This window comes from Urocitellus parryii, chromosome 13 (genome assembly GCF_045843805.1).
Source record: "Urocitellus parryii isolate mUroPar1 chromosome 13, mUroPar1.hap1, whole genome shotgun sequence".
In the NCBI taxonomy this organism is placed as follows: Eukaryota; Metazoa; Chordata; class Mammalia; order Rodentia; family Sciuridae; genus Urocitellus; species Urocitellus parryii.
The window spans coordinates 68,372,375-68,394,266 of record NC_135543.1 but is presented as its reverse complement, the minus strand read 5'-3'; the positions used below and the strand labels follow the sequence as shown (position 1 = coordinate 68,394,266).

Genomic DNA, 21,892 nt, shown 5'->3' with positions numbered 1-21,892 from the left:
CTCTGGCCTCCCTCTCTAGTCTGCACCTTCTTTTTCCTTGAGCTCTGGGTAACCGTTTGGAAGGGCTTAAAGCGTCATGCCATTGTGAAACTCTCCCTCTTGTGCTCCTAATGGATGCTACCCAGCCTCCAGGAGGGCTAAGTGTCCCTCGTAGGTCCTGCTCTTTGTCCATCTAGGACATGGGTCTCTATTACTGCTCTCCTTATAGTGCAGTAAGTGGGGTCACATCCTCTTCACCTGTGTGCCTATGTGTACTGTGAAGCCTGGCAGGATAGGCACAGGAAAATGTATGCTGGTTGACTGTATGAGAATAATAACTGTTTATGAAATAAATGGATGCATATGTCAGTTGTTAATATTAATTTTGTTGTTGCCAGGGCACGGAGATCTGGTCCAGCCCTCTGCAGCCTGCTCCTCTGGTGAATTTGGTGACCTATCCTCAGCTGCAGCTGGTTGCTACTGTGGACCAGCAGGGATTGATCAAAGTGTGGAAAGCAGAGACTGGGTGGGAGTGGGCCTCCTTCTGCCTGCCTACCTCCTGCTCTGCAGTGGAGGCCTGTGACCATCCAGAGGGTTCTTTTCTGCTGGTGAGTGACCTGGCTCTCAGGAGCCTTTGCAGGGCCTACCTGCCTCCCAAGATCTGAATACTGGCATCATGGCTTCCATGATTGGTGGAGTCTTGAGCCAGACCTCTCCTTGGCAGACCTATTTGGTAATACCAGTGATCTAAAATAAGGAGTGAATAGTTAATAGATGAGGATTAAGGAGATGGCAGAAGTCAAAGTGATGAGCCTGTCATTTGGGACTCTTTTTGCTATAGAACCTTAGTCTAGGCAGCCAAGAGATTGAGCAGACCTTTGATAGCATAGGGACAAACGTTGGAGTGTGGGGCCACCATGTATGGACCCTGTGAACCCTTATGGATTAGGTAGGATTTGCAAGTGTTACAACCCAAAGGTAAGCAGGATTTAGCACTCTGGTTACTCATTTGGAGCACATGAGAATAATTTCTCGATAATGTTAATAGTGTCCCACAGCTCACATTGTTTCCAAATATAGTGTTCAGTACACACTTAAAACTAGGCACATGAAGAGATGAGGTCACATGAGCTAGAACTGGCACTAGAAACAGCACACAATATAGAGTGAGTCACAGGGCTTCAGACACCTGAAGTTGTTGTTCAGGGAGATAAATATTTTTTTTTTTTTAAAGAGAGAGAGAGAGAGAGATTTTTAATATTTATTTTTTAGTTTTCGGCAGACACAACATCTTTGTTTGTATGTGGTGCTGAGGATCGAACCCGGGCCACACGCATGCCAGGCGAGCGTGCTACCGCTTGAGCCACATCCCCAGCCCTGACCCAGGGAGATAAATACTAACAGAAAACAAAAATTTTCTAAATCTGTTATTTTATTTATTTAAAAAATAAAATGTAACATATTTGGAAAAGAATTAGATTTAATGGAAATTCTAGAAGAATTCATTAACAAAGATTAAGAACCCAGTGGTTGGATATAAAAGCAGGGGACATGCCTGAGTCACACTGACTTCCTCATCTTTAACTGGACAGTCCAGTGTATCATTCACAGCCCTGTTGTGCTAGGGCAATGAGAAGATGGCCCAGGGTCCAAAGAAAACTCCTGGGGTTGAGATGTTAGGATGTAAGGTTTACTAAGAAAAGCTTACAGGGAAGATCCAGTGGTGATAAGCTTCTGCAGAAAGTCCAGTGGTGACAGGTTGCACAGCTGCACTTCCATTTCACATAGCCAGTCTGTGCTTCACCAGAAAAGCACACCTACATTCTCCCACGATGCTTTGTTCAGTGACGGCAGCTGGTTCAAGCTCTTTCCATTCCACAGTGCTCAGATCCATGCCAGTGACTGCAGGGATGGGGTGTAAAAGTTAGGCTGAAGAAGTAGTCATATTATCAGTTTGCTTTGTTCTTTGCATGATCAGCATCTCAATGAGCAGCTATTCTGACGTGTGCAAGAAAGCAGTTCTTACAGATAACACTGGTTTGCCCTCTTTGTAACACACCATGAGAGAATCAGGGTCTTCTGAGATAGTATTCACTTGGACATTTGGTCCAGGCTTGTTCGCTGTGTCTGTCTGTCTCTCTGTCTCTGTCTCTGTCTCTCTCTCTCTTTTATTTATATATGACAGCAGAATGCATTACAATTCTTATTACACATATAGAACACAATTTTTCATATCTCTGGTTGTATACAAAGTATATTCACACCAATTCATGTCTCATACGTGTACTTTGGATAATGATGTCCATCACATTCCACAATCATTGCTAACCCCATGCCCCCTCCCTTCCTCTCCCACCCCTCTGCCCTAACTAGAATAGTTCATCTATTCCTCCCATGTTCCCCCTCCCTACTCGCTATGGGTCAGCCTCCTTATATCAGAGAAAACATTAGGCGCTTGGTTTTTGGGGATTGGCTAACTTTGCTTAGTATTCTCCAACTCCATTCATTTACCTGCAAATATCATGATTTTATTCTCTTTTATTGCTGAGTAATATTCCATTGTGTATATATGCCACATTTTTTTTATCCTTCATCTATTGAAGGGCATCTAGGTTGGTTCCACAGTTTAGCTATTGTGAATTGTGCTGCTATAATAATTGATGTGGCTGTGTCCCTGTAGTAGGCTGTTTTTAAGTCCTTTGGGTATAGACTGAGGAGTGGGATAACTGGGTCAAATGGTAGTTCCATTCCCATTTTCCAAGGAATCTCTATACTGCTTTCCATATTGGCTACTTCAATTTGCAGTCCCTCTAGCAGTGTATGAGTGTGCCTTTTTCCCCACATGCTCACCAACACTTATTGTTGTTTGTCTTCATAATAGCTGCCATTCTGACTGGAGTGAGATATCTTACAGTAGTTTTGATTTGCATTTCTCTGATTGTTAAGAGATGATGAACATTTTTTCATATGTTTGTTGATTGATTGAATATCCTCTTCTCAGAAGTGTCTGTTCAGGTCCTTGGCCATTTATTGATTGGATTATTATTATTATTATTATTTTGATGTTTAGCTTTTTGAGTTCTTTATAAACCCTAGAGATTAGTGCTTTACCTGATGTGTGAGGGGTAAAAATTTGCTCCCAAGATGTAGGCTCTCTATTCACCTCACAGATTGTTTCTTTTGCTGAGAAGAAACTTTTTAGTTTGAATCCATCCCATTTATTGATTCTTGGTTTTAATTCTTGTGCTATAGGAGTTTTATTAAGGAAGTTGGGGGCCTAATCCCACATGATGGAGATTAGGGCTACTTTTTCTTCTATCAGACACAGAGTCTCTGATTTAATTCCTAGGTACTTGATCTACTTTTGAGTTTTGTGCATGGGAGAGATAGGGATTTAATTTCATTTTTTTTCATATGGATTTCCAGTTTTCCCTGCACCATTTGATGAAGAGGCTATCTTTTCTCCAGTGTATGTTTTTGTCATCTTTGTCTAATATAAGATAATTGTAATTTTGTGGGTTAGTCTCTGTCTCCTCTATTCAGTACCAATCTGTTTTGGTGCCAATACCATGCTGTTTTTGTTACTATTGCTCTGTAGTATAGTTTAAGTTCTGGTATTGTGATGCCACCTGCTTCACTCTTCCTGCTAAGGATTGCTTTAGCTATTCTGGGTCTCTTATTTTTCCAGATGAATTTCATGATAGCTTTTTCTATTTCTATGAGGAATGCCATTGGGATTTTGATTGAAATTGCATTAAATCTGTATAGTGCTTTTGGTAGTATGGTCATTTTGATAATATTAATTCTGCTTATCCAAGAGCAAGGTAAATCTTTCCATCTTCTAAGGTCTTCTTTGATTTCTTTCTTTAGGGGTCTGTAATTTTCATTATATAGATCTTTCACCTCTTTTGTTAAGTTGATTCCCAAGTATTTTATATATTTTTTTGAGGCTATTGTAAATGGGGTAGTTATCCTCATTTCCCTTTCAGCGGATTTGTCACTGAAATGCCTTTGATTTATGAGTGTTGATTTTATATCCTGCTACTTTGCCAAATTCATTTACTAGTTCTAGAAGTTTTCTGGTAGAACTTTTTGGGTCTTCTAGGTATAGAATCATATCGTCAGCAAATAGTGCTAATTTGAGTTTTTCATTTCCTATCTGTATCCCTTTAATTTCTTTTAATCTAATTGCTCTGGCCAGTGTTTTAAGAACTATGTTAAACAGAAGTGGTGAAAGAGAGCATCCCTGTCTTGTTCCAGTTTTTAGAGGCAATACTTTCAGTTTTTTTCCATTTAGAATGATGTTGGCCTGGAGCTTAGCATAGACAGCTGTTATGATGTTGAGATATGTTCCTGTCATCCCTAATTTTTCTAGTGTTTTGAACATGAATTTTTCTAGTGTTTTTTTAAAAAATGTTTCTTAGTTACGGATGGATACAATACATTTATTTATTTATCTTTAGCGGTTCTGAGGAGCGAACCCAGGGCCGCACACATGCTAGGTGAGAGCTCTGCCATGAGCCACAACCCCAGCCCCTCAGGCTTGCTCTTACCTTTTCTTCTAACTTGGCTAGCTTCCTGGGAAAGGGGCATTGTCGGGTCATGGTGTTTAGTATTACTGTGTTTTTGTTGTTGTTGTTGTTGTTTGTTTAAGAGTGATGGATTCAGTTAAGGGCTAGACTGTAGCACCTCTCCAGTGAGGTCGTCCCATGCAGTGGTGGCTGTGCCATTCAGAAAACATGTGAACACACTTCATGAGTTGCTCAGGAGCCTCTCAGGGAGTCAGTGGTCCTAGAGATGGGGGGCCCTCTAAGACCACTGCATCTAGGGAGTGACTGAGCAGAAGGGGAGCTGCATCCTCCTACAGCGGTGACTGTGCTTAGGCCTCAGATCTGACTGTGTCCTAACGATGCCAGGTAGGTTCTTAGCAGGAAGGCTTCTGTGGCTGTTGCTTCCAGGACCCAAGCACAACATGCAACTGGGGCAGAGTCACAGGCTCAGGAACTGTGAGCCTCCACCCCCAGAAGGGCCCCATGTGCAGCCAGCAGTTTTTGTTCTAAGGTGTGACAAGTTTTGGTACCAAGGCATGGGTAGCAGAGGCCATTATGGGTGACCCAGTGTTACTAAAGGCTGTGTGGTACAGAAATCCCTGGGGGCACTAATGAGGTGCTTATAATGTTGCAAAGTGGACAGTTTTTCCTCCCTTTCCCTCCTTTTTTCTTTAATTTTCCTTTCTTTTCTTTATACCGGGAATGGAATGCAGGCTATGCTTTGCCACTGAGGTATATCCCCAGGCCTTTTTTAACTTTTGAGATAGGGTCTTACTCAGTTGCTGAGGGTTTCACTAGGTTGCTGAGGCTGGCCTTTTAACTTGTGATTCTCTTGCCTCAGCCTCCTCAGCCATCGGAACCACAACACCTGTTTATGAACAGTTTCAAGAGCCTTTTGTTATGAAAGTTGTGAAGACCACTATAAAGAGGACCAAAGAAAATTTGTAAATGGGGAATATATGGTCTACAGTGAGACAGTGAGCAACAGCTTGCTGCACGAGAAGCACAATAAGCTAATATTATGGCACTGAATTTTTGCAAACACAAAGGATTTTGTTGATGGTCAGCAACAAGGATATAGGATGCAACCTCATCTGTCTTCCTGATTGGCCAGCAGCAAAGGATTTTAAGTGGTAATGTAAGGGGAAATAGAGGGTGGATTCGTTGAAACCAGGAAAATTTTGATGAAATAGTACACAGCACACACTGATCCAGGTGGATCTGTCCTACATTGTTGCAGGCATCCCTGGTTTTAACCTAGGTCTCTGAGGCTCTGTTCTTATTCCTCAGTGAAGAGTTGGTTCTCCCAGGCCCTCAAGATTATTTTTAGTGTGGGCTAGGGATGTTGCTCAGTGATAGAGCCTTTTGCCTGGCAAGCATGAGGCCTTGGGTTCGATCCCTAGCACAGCCCAAAAAACAACAATCAAAACCAAAATTATTAAGGTCCTAGGGGTCTGTGCCTGTGTCCTGAAAAAGAATTTGAATAGCATTTTTTTTTTTTTTTTTGCAGTACTGGGGATTGAACCCAGGGCCTCACGCATGCTAAGCAAACTTTTGTCCACTGAGCTACATTCCTACCTCATTTGAACAGTTTTTTTTTTTAAAGAGAGAGTGAGAGAGGAGAGAGAGAGAGAGAATTTTTAATATTCATTTTCTAGTTCTCGGCGGACACAACATCTTTGTTGGTATGTGGTGCTGAGGATCGAACCCGGGCCGCACGCATGCCAGACGAGCGCGCTACCGCTTGAACCATATCCCCGGCCCGAGACAGGGTTTTGCTAAGTTGTTGAGGCTGACCTTGAACTTGTGATCCTCTTGCCTCAGCCTCCTGAGTCTCAGGTTATAGGCATGGGCCACTGTGCACAGCTCGAGCAGTTTTTAAGAATAGGAAGTTGCTGTCTTATGACTTAGCCTTAGTAGCACCTCAGAAGATCTAAAAGATATCAAGCTTTTTTCCTTTCACATTGTGGGTGTTGAGGAGGACTGGTGATTTTGTCATGGACCCATCTCTATTTTGAGTTTTTGTTTCCTTCCCTTGAATTTTCTTATTTCTTCTTTTTTCTTTCATGAATGCTTTGGGGAAGGGGGAGAGCTTCTCTATCCTGGTTATATTTGTAAGTAAATTATCCCCAAAGAATCCCAATTAAGTGTTGGGGGATCCCTGTAGCAGTGCTTACCTTTCTGGCTTCAGAGGCCCTGAGCCTAAGCTAGGAATGAAGTAGCCCCTTATCACATTGGTGAACTGTGGACTGAGTGGAACCCTGAATCTGCTGGCCATTGTGTAGTTATCTAGCAGGGTGACTGTGGTAAAGACAGGTAGGCGAAGCATTGTCACTGCTTTTAAAGAAGTTGATGCCTCTGGGTGACACAGGTGTTATTCCCAGTGTTATGGTTTGGATGTGAGTAACCCAATCCATGAATAAATCCATGAATGAATCCTCCTGATGGGATTAACTGAGCAGTGACTGAAGGTGGATAGAGTGCAGCTGAAGGAGGCAGGGGGCATTGAGGGTGTGCCTTTAGGACATTTGTTTTATATCTGGCAAGTAGAGTCTCTCTCTCTCTGCTTCCTAATCATCATGTGAGCTGCTTCCCTCCGCCACACTCTCCCCTGCGCCACACTCTCCCCTGCGCCACACTCTCCCCTGCGCCACACTCTCCCCTGCGCCACACTCTCCCCTGCGCCACACTCTCCCCTGCGCCACACTCTCCCCTCTGCCACACTCTCCCCTCCGCCACACTCTCCCCTCCGCCACACTCTTCCCTCTGTCACACTCTTCTCTCGGCCAGCCACACTCTTTTGCTGTGATGTTCTGTTTTACCTCAAGCCCTAAGGAATGGAGTCAGCTGTCTGTGGACTGAAATCTCTGAAACTGTGAGCTCCCAAATAAAAACAGTTATAAAGGAGGAACAGTTTATCAGGTCTATCACAGCAGTGAAAAAGCTGACCAAAACATCTAATAACCCAGAACATCAGAATCTTTGTTGGTATGGAGACATTAGGCAGCAGCAATAACTCAGGCATTTTATGGGATCCTGGTGAGCCACCTGCTTTCAGGAGTGAGGGTCTAAGCACATCACATGGTGATTGGTCTTTTTTACAACCAGTGGACCCATATGTTGGTCAGGTTGTTAATCTCCCTGCTGAGTGCTCTGTAGAGTGGGAGCCACAGTCAGGTGGAAACATGGCCTCGGCCTCCTGAGTCTTTGGGATTACAGGCATGGACACTGTGCCCAGCCTGATGAGCAAATATTTTTAAAGATTAAGAACAGCATGGTATTGACATTAAATATGAAGAATGCTTATAATTATATTTATATTAATTATATTAATATTAATTGACATTATAATTATATTTATATTAATTATATTTATATTAATTGACATTAAATATGAAGATGCTTATAATTATATGTGTTTGTGTCTCCTATTCCACTAGGAGACACAAACACATATAATTATAAGCATCTGGTACTTATAATCTAGTCAACAAATGAGCAAAATAACCAAACAAATTTCTCAAAAGAAGAAACACAAATGGCCAATAAATACACAAAAGAATCTCCAACTTCTCTAGCCATAAGCAAAATGCAAATCAAAACTACACTAAGATTTCATCTCATTCCAGTGAGAATGGCATTTATCAAGAACACGAATAATAAATCCATGTGAGGGTGTAAGGGATAAAGTACACTGACACGCTGTTGAGACTGCAGATTAGTAAACCACTCTGAAAAGTGTGGAGATTCCTCAAAAAATTAGGAATGGAACCACCAAATGACCCAGCTATCCCAGTTCTTGGTATAGATCCAAAAGGTTTAAAGTCGGGATACAACAGTGACTCAGCCACATCTATGTTTTTAGCAGCATAATTCACAGTAGCCAAACTATGGAGTCAATCTAGGTGCCCTTCAATAGATGAATGGATTAGAAAAAATGTGGTATATATACACAATGGAGTATATACTCAGCCGGAAAGAAGAATGACACATTGTGGCATTTGCTAGTAAATGGATGGAACTGGAGATTACAATGCTAAGTGAAATAAGCCAGTCCCCAAAAGTCAAAGGTCAGATGTTGTCTCTAATATGCAAAAGCTAATCCCAATAGAGGGGGCACAAAAAAAGAATTGACAGATCAGTGGAGTAGACCAAGAGGAATGAAGGGAAGGTAGGAGGGATAGGACAGGGAACAACAGCAGAATGAATCTGGCTTAACTTCCCCAAGTACATATATGAATATGTCAGAGTGATTTTCACTCTCATGTACATCTACAAAACACTCAAAAAAAAAATCAATTAGTAAAGCGATCAGTAAAGTTGAGAGATGGGAACAAGGGGAGGGAGGAGGGGAGAGAAGGAGGAAGTCTAATAAAATCAAAGGTGGTATTTTATTATATCCAAATTTAAAAATCCATTAAAATATTATAAATTGGATGAAGAGAAATAGCTATTTTATGCAGGGAACTGGAGGAATATAGTTTGAGGGATTTTTGAAAGCTGCATACTCTTTGGTCTAGTGGTTCCAGTTAGGGTCCTTCCCTGTCCCAGCACAGACACATAGTGTCCAGGTGTGTGCAGGAGTATTCTCTGCAGCAGTGATTGTTGAACAGTTTAAATTTCTATCAGTAGGACAGGAAATCAAAAGAAAAGGTCCACTAATGTGGAGACTCCAAGGAGTATTTTCAGTGTAAAACTAAAAGGCCGGTTGCAGCACAGCATGCCATTGTGACTGTGGATGCCTTTGCCAGTGGGTAGAAAGGCATGAAAGGGTCACATGTGAATCCTGCAGGGAGGTGAGCAGAAGCTTTGAAGTCTCTGTTGTTTGAATGTATTCATTTTTGTCTGTGTATTTATTTATTTTTGCCATCCTAGGGATGGAACCCAGGGCTACATGCATGCTAGGCAAGCACTCTACCACTGAACTACACCCTAGTCCTATGAGTGTATTTGAAAAAATATTCTAAGGTGCAACCTCAAGTAAGTGGCACTTGCATCCTGTGGGGGCAGCAGTTAAACGGTGGTTTCCATTCTGGTGAGGACAGGTCAGAACATGATGCTTCCTGCTGGGCTCAGGGCCTGGCCCCTCTAACACTCTGCTGGCCTTTTGGTTCTTTATCCGTTGCAGGTGGCTTGTGCTGAAGGGACTCTCTACACACTGACAGTGCCTCAGCTGCAGGTGGTCTCCAAAGTGACTTTGTTTCCCAGTCCCTTTGTGAGCCTCCTCTGCTCTCCTGACCGACAGTGGCTGTTTGCATCTGCACACAATTCAGACCTAGGCCCAAAGGTCAGTGCCTAGGGAACCCTTTCCTTGGGGGAGGCCTCGCCTTGTGAGAGGAAATAGAGGGTCTGGCCTCTAGAGTTGCATCCTATGAGCTCAAGAGCTGCTTTGTGCTTAAGACCAAGCCCCATGGCTGGCAGGAGTGAGCCCTGTTGCTCCCAGGAGCCACATTCTGTCTGCAGGGTCCTCTGTTCCCAGCAGTCACGTCTGCTTCTAGCAGAAGGGACACTTGGAAGTCCCTGGCCCCGGAGAGCGCTGTTTTCTGGCAGCCATGCTGCCTGTGAGCTAGAAGGAGCCGGCCTTGCTGGGGAGGCAGAAGTGTTCAGATGGAACAGGTTTGAGACCTTAGTGACATACTGGGGAAAACGTTCTAGAGCCTTTGGTGGTCTGAGAAAAGTTTCAATGAGAGCATGAGTGAGGGGAGCATTTGGTGTCTGGAAAAGGAAATGGTGGGCATGTCTTCAGTGCTGCCTTCTTCCTGTGCCGTAATGCTGAGTCCCAGTGACACGCATGCAGAAATGGCTTTCATTTGCCAGGGGATGAAGCACTTTCTTTTTTGTTGTTGTTTAGGGGATCAAACTCAGGGGCACTCTACCACTGAGCTATGTCCCTTGCGCTTTTTCATTTTTGTTTCGAGATGAGGTCTTGCGGAGTGGCTGAGGGTGGCCTCAAACTTGTGATCCTCCTATCTCAGCCTCCTGAGTAGTTGGGATTACAGGCATGGGCCACTGTGCCCAACAAATAAAATACTTTTTGAGTGACAGGATTTGGACTGGGAAATTAGATCTTAGTAAAATATAGACAGTTGGTTATGGTCTTGTGGAGAAGGAGGACAGAGAGAGAGCAAAAGTTGTTGCAGAGCAAGAAGTAGGGTGGGAAGCCTCAGGACCTAGAAGCCAGGGAGGTAAGTGGTCAGAGAACAGACAGGTTCAAAGAGGGCATAGAGGGAACTACCAGGAACAGGCTGGGGTCTATGGGAGGCCTAAGGAGTCACTGAAGAGATATGCTAGGGAGACATGTGACATCAGCAAAACATGACAACAGCTGGTCACAAATAGAAATGCCATTTATGTGGTGGATCTGTCACACCAGCACCAATCTTAGTGGGAATGGCATATCAGGATGTTTCCAGCAGGGCCAGACATAAGCTGGGATTAACCTGAAACAGCTTGGTCCAGCCGGGTGTGGTGGCACGCACCTCTAATCCCAGTGGCTCAGGAGGCTGAGACGGGAGAATTGCGAGTTCAAAGCCAGTCTCAGCAAAAGCAAGGCACTAAGCATCCCAGTGAGACCCTGTCTCTAAATAAAATACAAAATAGGGCTGGGATGTGGCTCAGTGGTTGAGGGCCCCTGAGTTCAGTGCCCAGTTTAAAAAAAAAAAAAAAAAAAGCTTGGTCCATTCATAGCCTGGAAGGAGGGTATGCAGTGGCACAGGCATACAGGCATTGTGGGGTATGCAGACAGCCTGGTGCCCTGGCCAGGCCCGGGATGCAGGAGTCAGGCTGGGCATGGGAGGTTTTCTGAGTGCCCAGGGTCTGAGAAGCCACTCCTTCGTCTACATGGTGACCATTCAGGAGTATTTCCCCAGGTGTTCTACACTCAGTCCTTGCTGCACCCATCGGAAGATGAACTTCTTGTTTCTACCACCCTCACTGTCCGGTTGAGTTCCAAAGCCTGCTGGGCCCCTGATGAAGCTGCCAGGCTGATTGTTATGCACAGAAATGGCAGTGTCAGGCAGCTGGTTGTCACTACCTTTGAGTTAAAAGCCATGAAATCCAGGGACAGAGTGAGCATTCTGGGTAAGAGTCCCCCATGCTGGCCACGGTCTGCACATCACCAGCATCACAGTGTGGTGTTTCTAGGGCGGGTTTCCGTGTCTCTTTTGAACACTTGTTCCTCTCTTCCAGGGGTGTAGCCCACCAGAAGTTACATTGTGATTTTATGTCCTGGTGGAAAGATGGTGCACATGTTGGGCCCCCTTCATGGTCCTGAGATTCAGATACTAATACACATCCCAAGTGATCTTCCTGCTTCCATTTATTACTACCTTTCTCTTCCTGATTAGGTCAAAGCCCCTGCTCTCAGCATCGTGTACAAAGATGAATAAAAGCTAAAATTACTTTATTCCCCAAGGAGTTTCTAGTCTAGTAAGAACCGTGACCCTCCCCGCTATCTCCTCTATTTCCTAGGCCCCACATTACTCTGATAGGCCTTGCTTTTGGTTCTTGGCATTTTTTTCCTTTGTATTCTTTCATTTTCATATACTATGACTAAACTTTGCTCTGAGCTTCCTGGCAGTTGATGAAAAAAGGGAAACAGGATGTATAATATGTGCCTTGTCTGATATAATGAAACACACAAATTCTTCTTAAGAGGTAATTTTTTTCCTATAAAAAGGAATGCCATGCAGTATAATGAACTGTATCTTAAAGAGGAGTTTTTGGCAGATGTCATACAGTTATCCCATGGCCATTTCTTCTTTCACTCTGTCTTAGAAGGGTATCTTCAACTTCTTCCCTTCAACCAAGGGAAGAGGTAAAGGGAGCCCTGGTTCCCTGAATGGTTCTGTGTACCACATGCTGTCAGTCATTCCCATAAGCATATGGCATTGAGTCCACCCTCTGTGATTGCAATGTTACAATCACTATTCTGTTGCTGATGAACTGGAGATTTAGGGGAGTAAATGCATGGACCAGGGTTGAGTGCGGGTCTAACTGCAAAGCAGTGGAATAAGTGTGCCACATCATCTTAAGTGATATCTCTGATAACTCAGAGAAAGCCAATCTGTGTTTTTATTCGAAAAAGCACAACAGATGGCCAGTTTCCTCTTGCCAGACGCCATGATGCCTCCTCACCTCATGCAGAGCCATGGCTCTCAGGTGATCCTGCTGACCTCTGGGTCAGAACTGGTTCTCCTCACCATACATGGTCTGCAGCTTGAGGCCTTCCAGGACCACCAGAAGCCCATCACAGCCCTATGGGTGGTGAGTGCAGCGTGCCCTGCCCCTGCCATGCTCTCCTGCAGGAGCCCACACCGTGGCCTCACTTGACTTCCTCTCAAGGGCCCAGAGCGAGTCATCACCTCTTCCTTGGACCTCTCTCTGCGTGTCTATACGTGGAATAAGAAAAGTAACTTCCCAGCCCTCAAGAGCTGCTATCACTTGCTTGGGGGATCCCACAGATGGGCCAGGTAATCGGCTGTGTTTCTTCGTACTGCCTGTAAAAATGGGCTATGTGGCCTACAAAGCCATGTTTCTGTTTTGTTTTGGAGACGGGTCTTATTGTGTTGCTCAGGCTGGCCTTGAACTCCAGGGCTCAAGCACTCCTTCTTCCTCATTGTCCAAGTACCTGGGACTACAGGCCTGTGCTATCACACCTGTCTCAAAGAAGTTTTTTAAAGGAAATGTTGGAAAGGGTGTTAATAGGACTTAGTCATGTGCCCCTCCTGCCCCTTACTTACTGGACGTGAGACCAGCTTATGCATGCTCTGCTGCCTTTTCTGTTAAACCAGACTGCTCGCTCTAGGCATATATGTCATCTCCTGTGATGCACAAAACAGCCATCTGTAGTTGGCATCATCCACAGGTGAGACAGGCTGAGAGATGTGGATGATTTGTTCAAAGTCCCACAGGGACTGCATGGCCAAGCCCAAGTAGGACCTTGACTCTGGCCTTATGAAAACTTGACTGGACCCATGAGCCCTTGTGGTTCAGTCTCCTCCATTCAAGAGAGCAGTGAAAAAAAAAGAAAAAAATCAGTGAGCCTGTCCAGAAATTGATAAAATTAATTCTAAATTCTGGGGAAATGACTCAGATTTGCCCAGATTATATTAGATGCTTCTCTTTAAAAACTTATGTTAGAACAGCTAAAATCACCATGATTCAGGCTGATACTGTCAGGAGGGTCCAAATGGTATTTCCACTTGAGTGTGCCAGTAATTTGCCAGTTGTGACAAATGACTTTAGGCCCAGAGTAAGCAAGAGATAGAAAGAGGGCTGGATGGGGTTGACTGGGTGTGAGAAAGCACAGAAGGCTGAGGTTGATCTTCGTGAAAGAGTTTTTACTGTTTAAATATTGACCCTTTTTCAGATTAACACCTGGCATGCCTTTCTCTTTGCAGAGGATTTAGTCATGTGGAAAGTGACATCATGAGCATTGTGGGTGTGGAAGTCAGAAGCAACGGAACAAGTATTCTGAGATCATATTGCTTCAAAGTTCAGTGTGGCCAAAAAGCTTGCACCGGTTGAAGCTATCTCACTTTGGAAAAGAGCCTGCGTGGCATATAAAAACTAATGATGTTATCAGTGTTGGGAAAGGAGAGTCCTTCTCACATGTTTACTGTGTGTCAAGTGCACTGTGCTCTGTGACTTTTAAATCCTCTCATAACAGGCCAATGAAGTAGGTACCATCTTCTTTGTTTTTCAGACAAGGAAAATAAAATACAAAAGGTGAGTAATTAGCCATTATTATCCCCATTTCCAGATGCTAAGCAACATGCCCAAGATTTTTCAGATTATTGGTGGCAGACAGGAGTTGAATAAAATTCTGAGGGTACCAGAAAGCCCATAATTAAATTATTAGGATTATAAGGGTTTATTTTATCTGAATATACCATGAACTGAGTATTTTTAATTCTAAATCCTGTTTTATGTGCTTTAGACACGTTAGTTCTTGCTGTCACATAGATGGATTTGTGGTACCCCGTTATATAACCCTAGAGCTGCCATTTTTTGTTTTGTTTCATTGGTACCCGCTCCAATTGGTCAGTATGGAAGCCTGGCTGGGTTGTGGGTGTATCATTCAGAGTTCTTAATTGTAAGCAACAGGAGCAGACACTGACTGAAACCAAACAAGGAATTTATTGGAAGGAAATGGAGTAGTCCACTGGGTCATTGGGAAAGTTGGACAAACAGGATGGAACAGAGGACGGCCAGGCAGCAGGAGACACGCATGTCCTGCTCCAGCAAGTCTGACTTGAACCACCCCTGGGCTCCATTTCCCTCAGGCTCTGTGCTTTGCTACCACTGTTCTTGTTTGTCACTGAATAGGCACTATGGCCACCACAGAAACACTTCCCAGCTGCTCTGTAGTGTGTTCAGAGTGTGAGTGTGTGTGTGTGTGTGTGTGTGTGTGTGTGTGTGTACGTGCACACGCACACTTGCATAACACCCACTCCACTGAGATAAGGAGGGGGAAAGGAGAATCTGGCTCCTTCAGGTTCAATAGCAAGTTCTCCCAACCAAGATGTACATGGTAAAAAATTCTCCAAAAATACTTTGTACTTTGCCCCATACAATAATGTCCCATTTCCTATATTAAACCTTTAAAACTTTTTTTTTTTAACCTAGCATAGCTATAGCAGCTATATCCTGTGACCAAGACTATATGGGGTCATTGCCCAAGGTCTTCTACTGGCTCTTAAAACTGTCAGCGAGGGGTCTTTTCTAGTTCCATCATAATGTTGTGTAATGTTCTGAGCTCTTGGCCTGAGTTGTAAGGATGACCAGGACTGAGGTATCTTGACAGGCAGCAATGAGGAGGGGAAGGAAACAAGAAATCGGCTGACGTGAAAATTCTATGACACAGCAAGAAGGGAAAGAGCTGTTGCATTTAGAAGGTCAAAGGGAATTCATGGAACTGAGAACACCGAGTTTGCTAAAGATACAGTGATAGAGTTTGGGAAATTGGTGAGAGATTGGAGATAAGAATGTTGAGTTTATAGGTCCACCTGAGAGGTTTGGGTCCCTGGGCAATGAGGGACACAGGTACAGTTCTATAAGTCCTCAAGGGCAGGAAGTAATTAGACCCATACCCATCCTCCTTGGGAAAGCCTGCATGTGTTGGCTCTTACAATAGGGTGGTACATCTGGTCTGGTGGCCCTACCCAAGAAAGCTTACAGCTCTAGGGATCCCCACCCTCCGGGTGTGTGACTGCTGGGTAAGGGAGATTCATGGGGAACACAGGAAGCTCTGGTATGTAAGGAAATAATAAAGGGAGACACAGAAACAAGGTGCAGAGGCAGGAAAGTGGCTCCTTGTCCAAGCGGCCACTTTTATTTATACCAATAGGTTGCATTAGGTCCTTAGCACCACAACTATATTATTGTATCAGTATATAAGGTTGCTTATTCTGCAGTTACAGTAGGCAGTTACAACATGCAATGTTGGGTGCTTTGTGCAGCTCTTAAGAAACTTCATTGTCTAAAGTTGCTGTTTAGTGGGCAGATCCAGGAGCACTGGAGCTTGGTGAAACATTGTAGTTATCTAGCAAGCAAATTCCTTTATTCCCAGGAGTTATGTGCCCAAGATCAAGGTTGAAACTGATAAAACTCTTAACACGGACTTCCTCATGAAGAACATTGCTACAGGGGCCAAGCAATTAAGTTTCCCATCAGCCAGGCGTAATGTGCCTTTGCACAGAAACTTCCTGGCCACCAAGCATGCCACAATGAAAATTTATCAGAGACCTCAATCCCAAACAGAGAACCCTACACTAGTAACTCTTGTTTATCTTGCTGAAGGTGTGTGTTAAATCCGGCAGATAGGCTTTTACCAGAACAACATGGTCTTCGGGGCATGTTGCCCTAGCCTTGGGAAGAAGCACCTGGAGAATATGCCATGTTCTCAAGTTCTCTCAAGTGCAAAATCTGAAAGTTGTTTGTTTCCATAGCACTTAGTAGGCACTGCTGCACTGGGAAGTGTGAGGACCTATAGAAGTCCACAGAAGCATGCACAACTATGAACCTTCTTCATGTCTTATTATTGCAAGTTAGAAATGAGGTAAGGGTGACAAGGATCATCATCATAATTGAGTATTGTCCTGCAGGTGCTAATACATGTAGGACCTTTAAAAAATTATAAATTTTTAAAAACATTAGAAAGGAAGATGTATATTTTTCATAATTTCTGAACTAGATTATCTCTTTTAGAAAACTAAGAAAATTTTAAGAATTAGTAAGCAAAAATTTAGCATGAGACTGGGAATTGAACCAAAGGGTGCTTAACCCAGGCCTTTTTATTTTTTATTTTAAGACAGAGACCTGCTAAGTTGCTGAGGCTGGCCTTGAACTTGTGATCTTCCTGCCTCAGCCTCCTCAGTTGCTAGGATTACAGCTGTGCACCACCACACCTGGTGAAAATTTTTTTTCTTAAATAAGTGATAACGGGGGAGAGAGGAGAGTCTAGCTCCTTCAGGTTCAATAGCAAATGCTCCCACCCAAGACACACATCGTGAAAAATTCTTCAAAAATACAAAGGAAAACTTACAAATAGCAAATAAGGATAAAAAGCTATTTACTACTTGGAGGGAAAAAATCCACAAAGCTTTTCTAGAGTAATAAAGAATATAGAGATAATCCTGGGCTAGGGTTGTGGCTCAGTAGAATGCTCACCTAGCATGTGTGAGGCACTGAGTTCGATCCTCAGCACCACAGAAAAATGAAATATATTGTGTGCCCACCTACAACTAAAAAATAAATATATTTTAAAAAAGAATATAGAGATATCCGTAAATAGAAGAGTGACTCTTTTAAAAAGCTCATAAATCAAAAGCAATACTATAAAATTGCTATGGTTTGTTGCTATTTTGGTACTGGGGATTGAACGCAGGGGCCCTTTATCACTGAGCTACATCTGCAGTCCTTTTTATTCTTTGAGACAGGGTTTTGTTAAGTTGTTGAAGCTGGCCTTGAACTTGTAGTCCATCTGCCTTAGTTGCATGGATTACAGGTGTGGACCTCTCTCTTACCATATCTGATCACATGCTACCAGGACAGGTTTGAGCACCAGAAAAAGGAGGGTTATAGGGGCTGGGTTGTGGCTCAGTGGTAGAGTGCTTGCCTGGCATGTGTGAGGCACTAGGTTCAATCCTTGGCACCATATAAAAAAAATAAATAAAATGAAGGAATTGTGTCCATCTACAACCCAAAACAAAGGGCTGGGGGTATGTGTCATGTTCCTATCACTGCCTCTCTCTATGAAGCTCCTGGACCTGCACCACTGTTTAGCTAACGATGAGTGCATGTGATACCTCCAGAAGATCATAACACACTTGTAACAGGTTCCAAGAAATGATTTGGAAAACAAACAAACAAACAAAACCCCAAGATCCAAGAAAGTTCAAATAAGCAGTGAAGTAAATTAGGAAAACAATGCAGGATATGAATAAGAAATTTAGCAAAGAGACATCTTTAAAACAAACCAAACAAATCTTGAAAATGAATAGCCTACTACATTCAATTGAAAGCTTCAATGACAAGCAGAAGTAAGGCTGTCAGAGCTTAAAGGCAAGTCTTTTCCAGTAGCATATTCAGACAGAAAAATGGAACAAGTGGAGACTATTAAGGGTCATTAGGATTCTACTGTAGTATCAAACATCTATAATCATTGGAATATGTGAAGGCAAGAAAACGATTAAAAGCATAAACATATCAATGAAATATCAGAAAATTTCCCTAATCTTGGAAAAGATTTGGATATAGATGAACAGAGACTTAAAGACCCCAAATAGATATGACCAGAAAAGATTTTCAAAACAAAACATTATAGTCAAACAGTCCAAAAGTACAGGACAAAGCAAGAATTTTCAAGAGGAAAATCATAAAATCACATTTAAAGGTAACCATTAATAAGTCAACAACAGATTTCTCTGCTAAAATCCTACAGGTCAAGTGGAAATGGAATGATATCTACTAAGTCCCAAAAGAAAATAACTGCCAACCAAGATTACTATTCCCAGCAAGTTTATTCTAGGGAATAAATAACTATTAGATCAGCCTTACAAAAGACACTTAAGGAAGTCCTAACTCTAGAAATGAAAGAAAAATAACTGCTGTCATGATAGCATGTAAATGTGTAAATCCTACTGAAGAATAGATACGCAAAAGAGAAGGAAAAAACCAAACTTTAATAAAATAATCATTAAGTAACAAACATGAGAGGAAGAATAAAGAATATTCACCACATAAACATAAATAAAATAAAGGTATTGTGCCCATATACAACTAAAAATAAATGATGAACTTTAAAAAAATATTCAAAACAAATAGAAAATAAAGATAAAGTATAAGCCTATACCTTTCAATAATTTTGAATGTAAGTTGACTAAATTCCCCAGTTAAGAAATACAGACTTATCTGGATGAATTTAAAAACAAGACTCTATAATATCCTACTTTTACAAGAAACTCACTTCAGTGAAGATACAAAGTTAAAGGATGGAAAATGACACTCCTAATGGAATCCTAAAGTCAGCAGGAGTAGCTATACTCATCTGACAAAATAGACCCTATGTGAAAGGACACAGTGAAGATAACTATGGTCAAGGGATCAGTTCATTAAGAAGATATAAATATGGCAGATTAGAAGGGTGCACTTTTGAGTTTCTGATTTGCGATTCAAATAGCAAGAGTACTGTGCCTCTGCAAGATGTGTGATGAAGAAATCACAGAAATTTGATAGTGGATAGTCATGGAATCATACTGACCCAGTAATCTGGGTGCTTAGAACAGAGGACATGAAAGAATACCCTGGAGATAAGCCAGTGGTAGCAGCAGCATCAGTTCACCTTGGAGGAAAGGTGTAACAAAATAATGGCAAATTTGGCACAAGAAAACCTACAGATAGAGAAAAGCAGTCTGAACTTATTTGAACCAGAGGCTGCATTGCAGTTGGTGTTAAAAGTCCTGTTTCTCAACTATCAAGTGGAGAGCAAAGGTAGGGAGCCATCTTGAAAAGGCCACACTGCAGCTTGTTGCTGCAGGAGCCTGAGAAACCATAGTAAATATTGCCATGTTGTTCTGGCAAGTGCTTACCCTGTGGCCAAGATGTGTTTAGCAGAGTGCAGTGGAAACAGGTTCAGAGGATTGTGTGCAGTGGAAACAGGTTCAGAAGATTGTGCCTAAAGGCTTTCAGGTCAGGGAAAAAGAGTGGAGTGGTGCTTACTTTCCTTGAGTCTGGTAATTCCAGACTTAAAAAAAAAATCAACCTGATCTCTCTCATCTTTTGAGATCCTAATGAAATGAAACAAATAAATAAATCAACAGCCAGTAATACTATAGAAACCATATAAACAGATGCCAACTGAACAAAAGTCTTTTGAATGATGAATGGATCACAGATTAAATTAGAAGAGAAAAATTAGAAGAGAAATAAAATTCCTAGACTCAAAGGAGAATATTGATGCAACATACCAAAACCTCTGGGATACTATAAAGGTGGTTCTAACAGGAAGATATAGAATTAAGTACCTGTGTTAAAAAACAAAAGTTCCAAAATGAACAATTTAATATATCTCAAAAGTCCTAGAAAAGCATGAACAAACATTCCCAAACCAGTCAAGACAAGACATTGTTAAGATCAGAACCAAAATTAATGAAAAGGAGAATAAGGAAACTATACAAAGGATCAATGCAACAAGAGTTTGTTTTTAAAGATTAACAAGATTGGCAAACCCTTAGCCAAACTAAAAGGAAGTAAAGATCCAAGTCAACAAAATTAGTGACGAAAAAGGAAATACCACCATAGACATTTCTGAAATCCAGAATATCATTAGGGACTATTTTGAAAACTTATACTAATAAATTGGAAAATCAAGAAGATACTGAGAAACTTTTAAGCACATATGATTTCATATTCAACCAAGAGGATATAAAAAAAACATGAAACAGACAAATTCTGAGCAGTGAGATTAATGTAAGATTAAGCCTTCTAAAAAGGAAAGCCCAGGACCAGGCAGATTCTCAGCCAAGTTCTACCAGATTTTTACAGAGCTAATGCCAATCCTTAAATAATTCATGAATTAGAAAAGGAGGGAACAACTTCCAAATTCATTCCATACAACCAGTATCACCCCGATATCAAAACCAGATAAAGAAACATCAAGAAAACTACAAAGTAGTATACCTAATAAACATAAATGAAAGGATTCTCAATGAAATATTAGCAGAAGCAGTTGAGTGGTTTCATCACAGGGATGCAAGTTTGGTTCAACATGCAAATGAATAAATATAATTCATTACATAAAGAGAATTATAGAAAAAAATTACATGATCATTTCAACAATAGATGCGAAAAAGCTTTAATAAATCCATTACCCATTCCTGTTAAAAATACTAAACTAGGACTAGATGGAACTTACTGCAATATCATAAAGGTTATATACAATAAACCTAAAGCTGACATTTTCTCTGAAATCAGGCAAGACAAAGATGTCCCCTCTCCACTCCTATATATAGTTCTTGAAGCCAGCCAGAGCAATCAGGCCAAAGAAGGAAATTAAGGGCATGTACATGTAGGAAAAGAAATTGTTTCCCAATGACATCCATTTCCTGATGACATTATCCTGCAGTTTGAAGACCCAACAAGCTCCATTAGAGGACTTTTCATGGTGACAAATTCAACAAATGTACAAGATACAAGATCACCATTCAAAAAACAGTAGCTTTTTTACAGTCCGATAATGAATCTGCCAAGAAAGAAATTGGGAAAACTAAGGAGTTGAAAGTTCTCTATAATGAAATGATCGAACACTGAAGAAAAACAAGAAGATGGAAAGAACTCCCTTGTTATTGGAAAGGTAGAATTAATTTTGTCAAAATAAGCATATTACTAACAGGATCTACATTTCAGTGTGATCCCCATCAAAATACCAATGACAGGGCTAGGGTTGTGACTCGGTGGTAGAGCACTTGCCTTGCATGTGCAAGGCACTGGGTTCAATCCTCAGCACCACATAAAAAATAAATAAGCAAAATTATTGTGTCCATCTACAACTACAAATATATATTTAAAAAATACCAATGACATTCTTAACAGGAAAAAAATAAGATAGTTCTATAGTGTAGTACTCTTCCGTGCTAAGGCATGGAGCTATATTAGGAGGGTCATTATCTAGGTGTTCTACATGGATGATCAAAAAAAAAAAAAACACTTTTAAGTATCTATGAAGTTGGATAGCTGTTTTTCACTGCTCATCAAGTGCCCACTGTAAATCAATTTGGGACCAGGAAAGAATCTATAATAGGCCAGCTGAGAACTAGATGGTAGGAAGCATGGTCTGCTGATCTGATGGTATAGCAAGTGAA

General features: G+C 41.9%; 1 protein-coding gene across 3 annotated transcripts in view; it reads left to right on the top strand.

Moving 5' to 3' along the window:
* LOC113177988 (F-box/WD repeat-containing protein 12-like) overlaps positions 1-14,254 on the top strand; it is a 33,344-nt gene extending 19,090 nt beyond the window's left edge. For 2 of the 3 annotated variants that reach the window (XM_077792327.1, XM_077792326.1), the window contains exons 5-10: positions 378-587; positions 9,658-9,816; positions 11,399-11,609; positions 12,616-12,794; positions 12,873-13,000; positions 13,931-14,254. In XM_077792327.1, the coding sequence (XP_077648453.1) occupies positions 378-587; positions 9,658-9,816; positions 11,399-11,609; positions 12,616-12,794; positions 12,873-13,000; positions 13,931-14,057 (1,014 nt within the window). In that variant the 3' untranslated portion in view covers positions 14,058-14,254. Of the gene's footprint in view, positions 1-377; positions 588-9,657; positions 9,817-11,398; positions 11,610-12,615; positions 12,795-12,835; positions 13,001-13,930 lie in introns of all 3 variants that reach the window. The other variant, XM_077792328.1, reaches the window with a different exon arrangement.
* The last annotated feature ends 7,638 nt before the right edge of the window (positions 14,255-21,892 follow it).